This window comes from Rhinatrema bivittatum, chromosome 1, assembly GCF_901001135.1.
Source record: "Rhinatrema bivittatum chromosome 1, aRhiBiv1.1, whole genome shotgun sequence".
NCBI lineage: Eukaryota > Metazoa > Chordata > Amphibia > Gymnophiona > Rhinatrematidae > Rhinatrema > Rhinatrema bivittatum.
In genome coordinates, this window is record NC_042615.1 from 818,629,631 (window position 1) to 818,641,884 (window position 12,254).

Consider the following 12,254-nt stretch of genomic DNA (forward strand, 5'->3'; position numbering starts at 1 on the left):
CCATATAAGACAACAGGGTCAGATGGCTATTGGGGGGGGGGGGAGTTTTACAAGATTTTGAGGGAACGTGTGGCCCCCCCTTCCTTCTCCTATGTGAACATTTGCTTGTGCAGCAATCTTTTCTGTAACATGCTAATAAGGCCCTAATCATGCTAATTTCTAAGAAAGATAAAGACCCACTTCAACCTGGTTCTTACAGGCCATTCTCACTATTGAACTTTGATGTTAAATTACTCACCAAGATCTATGCAGACTGTTTAGCATGCATCATCCCCTCCCTCGTGAGCTTTGTGTGAGGGCGACATCCTGCCTTTAATGTAAGGCGGGCTTTGGCCTCTATTGAATGGAGCACATACCGCATGATCTCTTCATTATTGATCAGTTTTGATGCAGAGAAGGCCTTTGATTGAGTAGCCTGGGATTATATTTTATATGTTTTGGAATAGTTTGGGTTTTGTGGTAATTAGCTGAAGGTAGTCCGCTAGCTCTACTCGGCACCTAGAGCTCAAATCTTAATAAATGGATCTCTCACACCTGAATTTCCTTTACAGCATGGTACAAGGCAAGGCTAGCTCTGTCAACCCTTTTATTTATTTTATCACTTGAACTGCTATTCAGGGCCATTCAATGTAATGCTTATATCTCCAGTACTTCAGTAGGAGCCAACATGTTTAAGGTCGCAGCTTTTGCAGATGACCTGCTGGTACATTTTAGCAATCCCATGAAATCGTTGACTGCCATGATGGAGGAATTTGCTTTTTTTGGCTCTTTTTCTGGCTTTAAATTAAATGTGAGCAAATCTGAGGTGATAGCCTCCCCGGTCCACTATCAGATGGGTTGGGGTAAGAAGTTTCTTCTCAGGTGGGCAGGGGATTCTTTCCAATATTTGGGGGTAAAACTATCAATATCCCTCACCAAGATCTATGACTTAAATGTTCTCCCTCTATTAAAGTCCCTTAAGAATACATTTCTGGAATGGAAGGACTTACTTCTTTTGGTGATGGGCAGGATGAATTTATTTAAAATGCTTTTATGTCCCCAGTGGTTATATTCTGCAAACTGTGCCCTTAGTACTTCAGAAGAGAGATATTAAGCTAGTTTATGCAATGCTTTCTCGCTTTGCCTGGTAGGGGGAAAAGAGCATGGATTTTAATAGTCAATTTGGTGGAATCTTGGCAGCAGGGAGGAATGGGGATCCTGGATTTAGAGGAGTACAGCATGGCTTGTCTATTGAGACATGTGAGGACTGGCTATCTAATTCATCACATTTTACCCCCTTGGATTTGGAGAAGGAATTGGTCAAGCCATTAGACCCCTGCTTTGTGCTACATGCTCATCCAGGTATTTTGCCTTTACCTATACATCACAATTTTTCTTTAGTTTCCTTACATAAGGTGTGGGCATATCTATGCTTTAAGCTGGACCAGGATCCAAGGGAATCAGTTTATCTATTAGGGGTAATTTAGATTTCATTCCGGGTATGCAGGCCTCGACATTTATTCATTTGGCTGCACAGGGAGTGGTGTTTTTATTGCACGTCCTGGACTCACAGATTATCATGTTGTCCTATCAAGTATTATAAACATGGTTTGCTCTCTCTCCCAAGTCTTTTTTTTTTGCATATCTTTAGCTGTGCCATTATGTCTCCCTCTATGTGGAATCTCAATCTTAGAGATGCCTTCGTAAGAAATGGCTGTCACAATACACTTGTTCTGTTTGGAATGCTATTCAGTGATACTGTTTTGCCAACAGTTTATTTTTCCTGTCGATAGCAGGGCTGAATTAGCCATGCTGTCTGGGGAGCGTCGCGATCCCAAGTAGGCGGAGTTTTCCCTAGCTGATCAGAGAGTTTTTGACTCTGTGTGTTTGCGCGGTAGTGTTCCCGCGCGGTTCCCTCACCTCTTCAGTTTCTTTTTTTCCATGAGCCGTTCGCCCGTGGGGTTTTTTCCTTTAGCAAATTTTTTCCTGACTGGATTTTTTTCATCAAATTTTTCGCGTTTTTTTCTCAAGATTTCTCCTCCCAGATGGCTCCGAAGATCTCTGGGTTTAAATATTGTCAGTGTGGCAAAATTATGCCCCTCACGGATGGACATAATTATTGCTACATCTGTTTAGGCCCGGACCACGACCAAAGGTCGTGTCAGGACTGCGGGAGAATGTCTCCGCGAGCCCAGCAGCACCGGACCGCAAGGATGGAAAGACTTAGGACAGGCACTTCGGCCCCACCATCATTGGTACATTCTTCACCGGGACCTGCGAAGTCTGGTAAGGCCCATTCGAAACGGGTGTCCTGCTGGGACCAGCAGGGCTGAAGGCAGCCGTCCCAAGTACCAGGCCAGGGTCTCACACACCCTCAAGGCCTCATAGAAAAGCCAGGGATCCGGCAGGGGTACTTTGGCGCAAGGAACCTGGGAGTGCATTGTTAGAAACTGGGCCGTTAGCGCTGTTGAAAAGAAAGCACGATGCAACAAGAATAGACGACGCAAGAACGACGCACGGCATGGCCATGACAACGCATCATCAACACACCCTACGCAGCATGGCGCATCTACGGCGCATGTCCAACCACACGGTGCATTAACGATGCACAAAACATTACATGACGCACCTAAGGTGCATGGTGCAAAACGAATGCAAGTGGAGTCACCAGACCACAATAGATTGGGCAAACATCATCATAAATTACACCATACAGGTTCATCGAAACATACAACAAAAGAAAGTTTAGCAAGGAGACGACACTCTCGAGGTTCATCAAGAAACTCCTCTGTAGGTTCTGACGTGGATGTTGAAGACCTATCTGCATCTGATTCTCTATCATCAGGTTGCACTCCTCTCAGTGAAAGTTCTTTGGCCAGTCTCTCATCTGTATCTAGAGGTAAGAGACGCTCTCCTACCTTGCAAATTCCATCATCAAAACGTATTCGCCCTTTGCCTATTATACCTCCTCAGGACCAGAAAAAAGGAAAATCGCATGAGGACATTTTGCTTGCGGCAAATCCGACAAAAGCCCCAAAGCAAAGATTACATATTCCTCCACAAGGTACTCTGGCGGCATCTACTATGATGAAAATCTCAGATATTCTCAGCTCTTTTTTCCAAGAACTGGAAAAAACTCAGCAAGTACCACCACAGGATTCTCCTGATGGTTCTCCTGCTTCGCCTCCATATGTTGAACCTTTGGAGCCGGTCAAAGAACATACACCAACTCAACCACTTAGTCCGGGTTCTCCGTAATCAGTTCGCTCTTTGAATTATTCAACGGGAATGCCATCTGATCCTCCGGAAGGTCTACCTGAACCTTATTCTCCTTCGGAGGATCTGACTTATGCAAAATTCATTGAAAAAGAAGGCAGTCTTCTCCAGGTAGAAACCGGAAAACTACCTGATCCCAGGACTGAAATGCTTGGGATCTTAAAAATATTTGAATCTCCTCCCGAGCCCACTGCTCTACCTCCACACTCTGTCTTGGAAAATCTTCTATTCAAAATCTGGAAAACTCCTCTCTCAATAACAGCTGCTTCAAGAAAAATTGATATTAAGTATAAGATGCGTAATTCATCAATTTATGAGTCTGCCCAACTTCCCCACCAATCTATTGTGCGAATCAGCCTTATCCAAAGCTAAGCATACTAAATTACATTCAAACACACCACCGGGCTGAGAGAATAAATGTCTGGATGACTTTGGAAAGAAGGTGTATCACTCCTCCATGCTCACAAACAGAATACAACATCATCAGTTCTACACTACGCAGTACCTCTTTGAATCACTCCAAAAGCTATGTCCACTATGTCTATCGGAGGACAATACACTTCCACAATCTTTCTTGGATATTGAAGGTGGTCTCAGACATTGACTATGCTCTATTTACGAGTCATTCGAATCTTCGGCAAGAGCGTCCGCTTTGACTATAGCAGCCAGATGGATCGCTTGGCTCAGAGCCAGCGAAATTCGCCCTGATGTCCATGAGAAACTCGCCGATATTCCATGTACAGGAGACAATCTCTTTGGAGATAAATTCAGTGCCACCATCTCCAATTTAAAGGAACAAAGTGCAGCTGTACTTTCTCTTACGACACCTGCAGAGTCTCACAAATCTCAACATCGATTTTATCCTTACTGTCATCGGTATTACTCGAGACCATACAATAGACCATATTCCCAGTACAGGCCTCAACCATATGTCCCACCGAGGAACACAGCTCCATCTGTTTCTAGGGGTTGTGCCAGACAACAAAGACAAGTAAAGCAAACGCCGGCCCCTCAACAAAAACAAGCTTCCTCTTTTTGAAATTAATACAGCTACCACCACTACCAGTATTCATAGGAGGACACCTTCAATATTTTCTCCACAATTGGAAATCCATCACATCAGACCAGTGGGTACTAAACATGATAAAAAATGGTTACTCTCTAAACTTTCAATCCACTCCTTCTCTTCCTCATATTCCTCCAAAGAGGATAATACAATCTCACTACACATCCCTCATAGCGGAATTGAACAACCTACAAGTTCGACAATCTATACAAATCATCCCTCTTCATCAATATCACCAAGGGTTTTATTCCCAATATTTCCTTATTCCAAAGAAGTCAGGAGGTCTACGACCCATTCTGGATCTACGACTACTCAAAACACATACAGAGAGAGAAATTCAAAATGACTTCTCTCAAGAATATCCTACCGCTGATTCAGCCCAATGATTGAGTATGTTCCATCGACCTGAAGGATGCATATTCCCATATACCAATTCACCCGTCTTCTTTACCTATGTTTCCAAGTTCAGAATATACATTACCTATGTTTCCAAGTTCAGAATATACATTACCAATACAAGGTTCTCCCATTTGGCCTATCTTCAGCCCCAAGAGTATTCACCAAATGTCTAGCAGTGGTGGTGGCTCACCTCAAGAAACTTTTGATCCAAATTTTTCCTTATCTGGACGACTGGTTAATAGTAGCATCGGATCAATTTACACTGAGAGATCATACATTACGCACAATCGAATGCCTTCAGAAGTTGGGATTTCTTATCAATTTCGAGAAGTCTCACCCACAACCTACTCAACAACTTCAGTTCATAGGCGCTCTCATAAAAACGGTGAAACAGAGAGCGTACCTTCCACTAGACAGGATGCAGTACATACAATCATTGGCACACAGCCTACTTTACCGAAACCGGACATCAGCACGCCAGGTTCTCCAACTTCTGGGTCATATGGCAGCAGTGATCTATGTGGTTCCTCACACCAGACTTCACATGCACTGCTTACAATGGGGTTTAAAGACTCAGTGGTCTCAGTTTATACAGCTACTCAGCACCAGAATTCAAATTACGAACGCAATGAAAGAGGACATTCGACGGTGGCTCCTCCCCAAAAACCTTTCCCCATTCCGTTTACCTCATCAGATAACTCTGACCACAGATGCCTCCAACAAAGGTTGGGGGGCACATCTGGGCGAACTGAAAACTCAGGGTCTGTGGACCCCTCAGGAATCTACATACCAGATCAATCTCCTAGAACTACGAGCCATTTGGATGGCACTTCAAACGTTCTCGGCTCAGATACGGGGATCAAGTCTCATGGTATATACCGACAACCAGGTAGCCATGTTTTACATAAACAAGGAAGGAGGGTCCGGTTCCTGGACTCTATGTCAGGAAGCAACACGAATTCTACATTGCACAATAAAAGCCCAAGTATCAATTCAAGCAACTTATCCTTCCAGGTCTGGACAATGTAACAGCAGATCGTCTCAGTCGAATTTTTCATCCACAGGAATGGACCTTGAATCCAGAAGTGGCACAAAACATCTTCAAACACTGGGGGTTTCCCATAATAGACCTCTTTGCCACGGAAGCAAACAGACAAGTCCAGACCTTCTGCTTAATTTATCCCAGCAATCAAAGGCTTGCTCCCGATGCTTTTCTCAATCCATGGATGCCAGGCTTGATGTATGCCTATCCACCCATTCCACTCATATCTCGAACGATTCAGAAATGCATCCAAGACGTATCAGCATGATTTTAATAGCCCCGGCATGGCTGAGACAGCCCTGGTATGCGTACCTCATGAGACTTTCCATTCATCCATCAATAACGCTACAAAATCTTCCACATCTTCTGACACAGGAAGGGGGCTCTTTACTTCACCCCATGAATCAATCCCTTCATCTCACAGCATGGATATTGAAAGGGCAAATACTAACTCCCTTAGGTTTATCTTCTCAACTAGAGGATATTCTTATTGCATCAAGGAAACCTTCAACCAGACGCAATTACAAAGGAAAGCGGCAGCGGTACTTGGACTGGTGTACTCCAAAAAACAAACCCTTTTTCATCCACTGCCACTCTCTTACTACAGTACCTGCACACACTTTACGAAGCAGGATTAGCCACCATTTTGGTACGAGTTCATATCAGTGCTATAGCAGCCTTTCACGAACCTTTTAATAACCTTCCAATTTCTAACCATCCGTTAATTAATAGAATCATGAGGGGAATGATACAACTTCGCCCACCGGTGACTAAACCTCCAATTCCATGGGATTTAAATGTAGTACTGGAACAACTAATGCTTCCACCCCTTGAACCATTAGACACTAGCCACATCAAATATATGACATGGAAGACAATTTTTCTCATTGCCATAACTTCCGCAAGGAGAGTCAGCGAACTACAAAGCCTTGGTTCACTACTCCCCTTATCTAGAATTCTACCATGACAAGGTGACCCTTCGTCCTCACCCTTCTTTTCTATCTAAGATGGTAACATTTTTTCATCTTAATCAAACTATAACTCTACCTATTTTTATGCCAAAACCTCATACTAACGAACGTGAAAAGCTTTTGCACACATTGGACTGTAAAAGAGCATTAGCTTACTATAAGAAAAAGACTCGGTCAACTTCGAGGCCTTCTCAACTGTTCCTTTCCTTTAACCCAAATGATCCTGGACAACCAGTCTCAAAAAGGACCATAGCCAGTTGGTTATCATAATGCATACTTTTTTGCTACAATAAAAGTTCCATTAAACTACTCACAAAGCCTCAGGCGCACCAAATCCGCGCCACTGCAGCATCAATCGCCCACTTGAACAAAGTTCCCTTAATTGAGATCTGCAAAGCGGCAACATGGTCCTCCATTCATACCTTCACATCACATTATTGCCTCCAACAGCAAACGACCTCTGATGCAGCACTAGGCACAGCAGTCTTATCATCACTAAAAAGAACATGAGACTGTCTACCACTTTGAAGGTTGCTGTCCAAACCTCCAAACAATAAATATACAGGGACACAACCCGGGAGCTTGGGACTCCCAGACAGCATGGCTAATTCATCCTGTTACCTATGGAAACACCATTTACGGTAAGCCAACTTGCTTATTTCAGCCGAAAGAAAATGACATTCCATGGCATCCTTAAACTAAAGAGAAATACTACATTTATGCTATGGACTTTTTTTTTTTTAAGATATGTTAGTGATAGAAGGAAGTGCAAAAAGTGGCATTGTGAGACTCAGAGGTAAAGGGGAGGTATATGTAGAAATAACGAGAAAAAAATTGAATTGCTTAACAAATATTTCTGTTCAGTGTTCACTTTGAAAAGGCCAAAAGCACGATCACATAAAAACAAACAAAAATAAGATTGGAAATGAGGCAAACCTCAATCAATTTTTGGGAAGAGTTAATTAAACTTAAAGAGATCCACATTAAGAAGCATTTAGCCAGATAATGGAGTTATAAGTTAGTGGCATTCTAGGGGTGTAACTGGGAAGAGTCGAGTTAGCAGGATTAGTTATCCAGCTAATCTCGATATTTAGAGTTAGCTGGATAACTTATCCAGCTAGCTCAGGTTGGCCCGTAGACTTGCCCCAAAATCAGCCGATTACACTTATCTGGCTAACTTTAAGATAGTTGAATATATTCAGTGGTTCAGCCACACCACTGTAAATATGGGCTAAATTTATATGGCTCACTAGCCAAGTTGCACAATGGCTGAATATGGACCTCAAAGTAGATAAAACGATAGAGCCGGAAGGCATACATAGAAGAGTATTAAGGGAACTCAGAGAAGTTTTGACAGTTCCATTGGTTGACCTTTCAATGCTTCTTCAGAGGATTGGAGAAGGGCAGATGTGGTTCCTATTCATATAAGTGGAAGTAAGGAGGCTGCAAGGAACTAATGTCCAGTTAATCTGACCTCTGTGGTGAGCAGATTAATTGAATTACTGCTAAACAGCAAATAGTATAATTTCTGGAATGTAATGGATTGCAAGATTTGAGGCAGCTGGTTTTTACCCTATATAAATCTTATCAAACAAATCTGATCAATTTAATTGGGTGACCAGAAAGTTGGATTAAGGGAGAGTGCTAGATATAGAGTACTTGGATTTCAGTAAGGCCTTTGGCATGATTTAACATAGGCCCTTGGTATGGGCCGTAGAGTGACTGACTGGGAGGTAAGAAAGGATTGCAATAAATGGAACCAACTCTGAGGAAGGGGGTGTTACTAGCGGTATGCCTCAGGAATCAGTCCTTGAATCAATTCTTTTAAAAGAGTTTTGTGAACAACATTGCAAAATGATTGCAGTGTTGATAGGTTTGTCTTTTTGCCAAAGATACCAAAATCTGCAATAGGATAGATAGCCAGGAGGGATCTAGTAAACTTCAAGGAATGAAGTAGGGTCTGATAAGGATTTAATGATAAAAAGTGCACATTTATGCATTTAGCATACAAAAACCCAAATACATTATTGAGGATGAAATTCTTCTAATCACAAAAGAAGAGCAGCATCTGGGAGTGATTGTATCTGATAATGTTAAGGTGGCCAAACAGTTGGATAAAGTGACAACAAAAGCTATAAAGATGTTTAGCTGCATAGGGAGAGAAATGGTCTCCAGAAAAAGGGAGGTGATTTTGCCCTGGTATAGTTCCCTGGTGAGATCTCATTTGGAATACATAAGAACATAAGATATGCCATACTGGGTCAGACCAAGGGTCCATCAAGCCCAGTATCCTGTTTCCAACAGTGGCCAATCCAAGTCATAAGTACCTGGCAAGTACCCAAACATTAGATAAATCACAAGCTAGGAACTGATCCAAATTATTTTTTAAACCCAGTTACAATAACTGCTGTAACCACATCCGCTGACAATGAATTTCATAGCTTAACTATGCGCTGAGTGAAAAATAATTTTTTTCCATTTGTTTTAAATGAGCTACTTGCTAATTCAAGGAATACCTGTCCCCTGCGCTAGCTTTACCCCTTATTCAGTAAGGGGTAATAGCACGTTGAAAACACGCGTCCAACCCCCCCTGAAACTAATAGCGCCCGCAACATGGAAATGCATGTTGATGGCCCTATTAGTTATTCCCGCGCGATATTAAGTCGGAGGCCCCAAAAGTAGAAAAAAAGTAAAAAGTAAAAAAAGAAAAAAAAAATTAAAAATCAGCCCGCGACCCAGAAGACGGACACTCAATTATGCCAGCGTCCGTTTTCCGAACCTGTGGCTGTCAGCGGGTTTGAGAACCGGCGCCAGCAAAATTGAGTGTCGGCTGTCAAACCCGCTGACAGCCGCCACTCCTATCAAAAAAGAGGCGCTAGGGATGCGCTAGTGTCCCTAGCGCCTCCTTTTACCACGGGCCCTAATTTGCATAGGCCACCCTTCTGAATCGCGCGCCCAGGAGAGTGGCCTGTGTGCGCGCCGGGATAGCAGGCGCTCGCCAGCTCTCCTGCACGTTTTTTTGAATCGGCCTGAAATAACCGATTTACATTAACTTGTTAAATTCCTTTCATGATTTTGTAGACTTCTAGCATAGTCTTCTTTTCTCCAAACTGAACAGTCCAAACTTCTTTAGCATTTTCTCATAGGGCAGCTGACCATGCCATGTTCTTTTTGTGAATTTTGATGGCTAATGTTTGTATGTATGTAATTTTGTACCCTGCCTAGACAGGCTAATTATAAAATAAAACAAAAAGATAGGAATCTATCCTTATCTGCATAGGGCTTATGATCTAAGTTTGGACCTCAGGCAATAGAGAGTGAAGTAACTTGCTCAAGGTCACAAACAGCGTCTGCAGGATTTGAACCCTGGCTTTCTTGATTCTCAGCCCACTGTTCTAACCATTCTAATTCATAATATATGAGAGAAAGAGTGAGCGAGAGATGGGAACACATTTTCTGTGTAGTGCAGGAGCAGATGAAAAGAGAAAACTAGAGAAAAAGAAGAAAAAGACAAATAATTAGACATATAAAGGAATGAACTAGATGGGAGAGAAATGAAAATAAGTAATGGAGAAAACATTAAATGAAAAAGGAATTAAGCATCTGAATGTGATGAGATAAAAGATGGCAAAGAGAATAAAAGGAGAGATAAAAGAATTAAGAAAGGCTAGCTGACTCACGCTGGATACTCAGGAACTTTTCCTTTGAAGGCTGGCAGATCTCGGACATATTCATTGTATAGCCATTTCACTTTGAAGTGCAAATTCATATAATCTGCGCTTTTACATAGCCGGTGTTTCTCATGCTCTGCGTAAGAAGAAAAAAAACAATCAGAAACATTAAGCATAGTAACAATCTGTGCAGTATTCCAAGTATGATAAACATTAGTGTGAAGAGACAAAGCCTTTGCACATTTCTCCAATAACTGTTGCCTTACTGTAATAAAGCTGTGTCAGTTCCAGTTTACTTCTATTCAGGCAGTGGAATTTTTATTCACTTCTACAGAAATGTGCACCTATGAACACAAAGGCTAACAACCTTCACCAAAAACATGTACAATATAGTGCAGCACCAGATTTTAAAATTAATTTTCAAAGATACAAAGAACAAAAAATAATCCTTTGTAACACACATATGGCTTCAGTATATGAAACTAAACAAATCTTATTAAACATATAAAAAACAAGCAATATTCAAAATACCATTCTCCAAACCCAAGCAATACAAATTTGTGGAGGGAGCAAAAAAAAAATTTAGGGAGAAATTAAAGAAACTCAACTCTTACTTCTAGAATAGCAGAATATTACAATAAATGCCCCCTTAAGAATTAGTAGACACTGTAGAAGGGGTTATAGGTCTTCGGGACTCCAAAATAGCCTTCAGTTGTTTAGGTAGAAAAAACATGAAGCACTCATTACTACATTTTGTAATACATTTACAGGGATAGCGAAGTATATAAAGGAAAAGCCTAAAGATATGGTTTCCTGTCTAAAAGTCAGGAAACTGAGTAACTTGTACACAATCAGGAAAGATTTTACATATTGATCATAAAATTGAGCAGAAACATTTCTAAAATAATTATGCATTACTTTGCTTAAATCTGATAAAAAAATAAAAGAAACCATAAGAATACAATGACCAATTATTTCTTCAGAAGAACTTTCCAAGAAATTGGTCAAGTTCATAGGTTGAACATCCATATTCAAAGACGAAACAGAAGTCTTCTTAGGAAGAAAGAAACAAATGTTCACAAATGGCAAATGATCAGGTAAAACCCCCAAAATTTCTTGAAAAAACCTCTTTAAGGTCAAGTATGGAATTTTCCCTACAATCTTGGGGAAATTCATAAAGTTGAGATTTAAATGCTTCATATTATTTTCTAAAGATTCGAGACATCTAGAAAGAATATTCTGATCCTTCACAGTTGTAGCATTGACAGAGTTCTCAATATAGGAAACCTTGGAATTAACCACAATTAATTGATTTTTGCTGAGAACTTTGGGAAAAATCCTGATGTTGAGTGAATTCAAGGCTTTCCCGATTCCTACAACCAAATCCCAAAGAGATCAAGTGTCACTATCTCTGGGCAAGATAGAATCGTGAAAAACTCACTACTATTGATTTTGGGGTAGATTTTCAAAACTAGCGTGCGCGCGTCCATGTGCGTGCGCTACCCGGCGCATGCACATGGACGGCCGATTTTATAACATGCGCATGCCGGCGAGCGCATGATATAAAATCAGGGGGTGGCGCACGCAAGGGGGTGCACAATGGTGCAACTTGCATGTGCCAACGCCTGCAGTTCCCAATTCCCTTCCAGGCCGCTCCAATTTCGGAGCAGCCTGGGAGGGAGCTTCCCAACCCCCTAACCTAACCTCCCTTTCCCTTCCCCTAACCCTCCCTTCCCCTAGCCCTAATCTAGACCCCCCCCCCCCGGACCTTTGTCCTACCTGTTGCGCACGCTGGCAGCCTGCTTGCACGGTGGCAAATGGCCGTTGTGCCAGGAGCCTCTGACCCCGCC

General features: G+C 41.9%; 1 protein-coding gene across 4 annotated transcripts in view; it reads right to left on the reverse strand.

Annotated features, from left to right (window-relative positions):
• The window catches only part of UNC13B (unc-13 homolog B), a 1,232,326-nt gene that overhangs the window by 261,875 nt on the left and 958,197 nt on the right, over positions 1–12,254 (reverse strand). For all 4 annotated transcript variants that reach the window (XM_029581856.1, XM_029581857.1, XM_029581864.1 and 1 more), the window contains one exon: positions 10,414–10,540. In XM_029581856.1, coding sequence (XP_029437716.1) covers positions 10,414–10,540 — 127 coding nt within the window. The remainder of the gene's footprint in view (positions 1–10,413; positions 10,541–12,254) is intronic.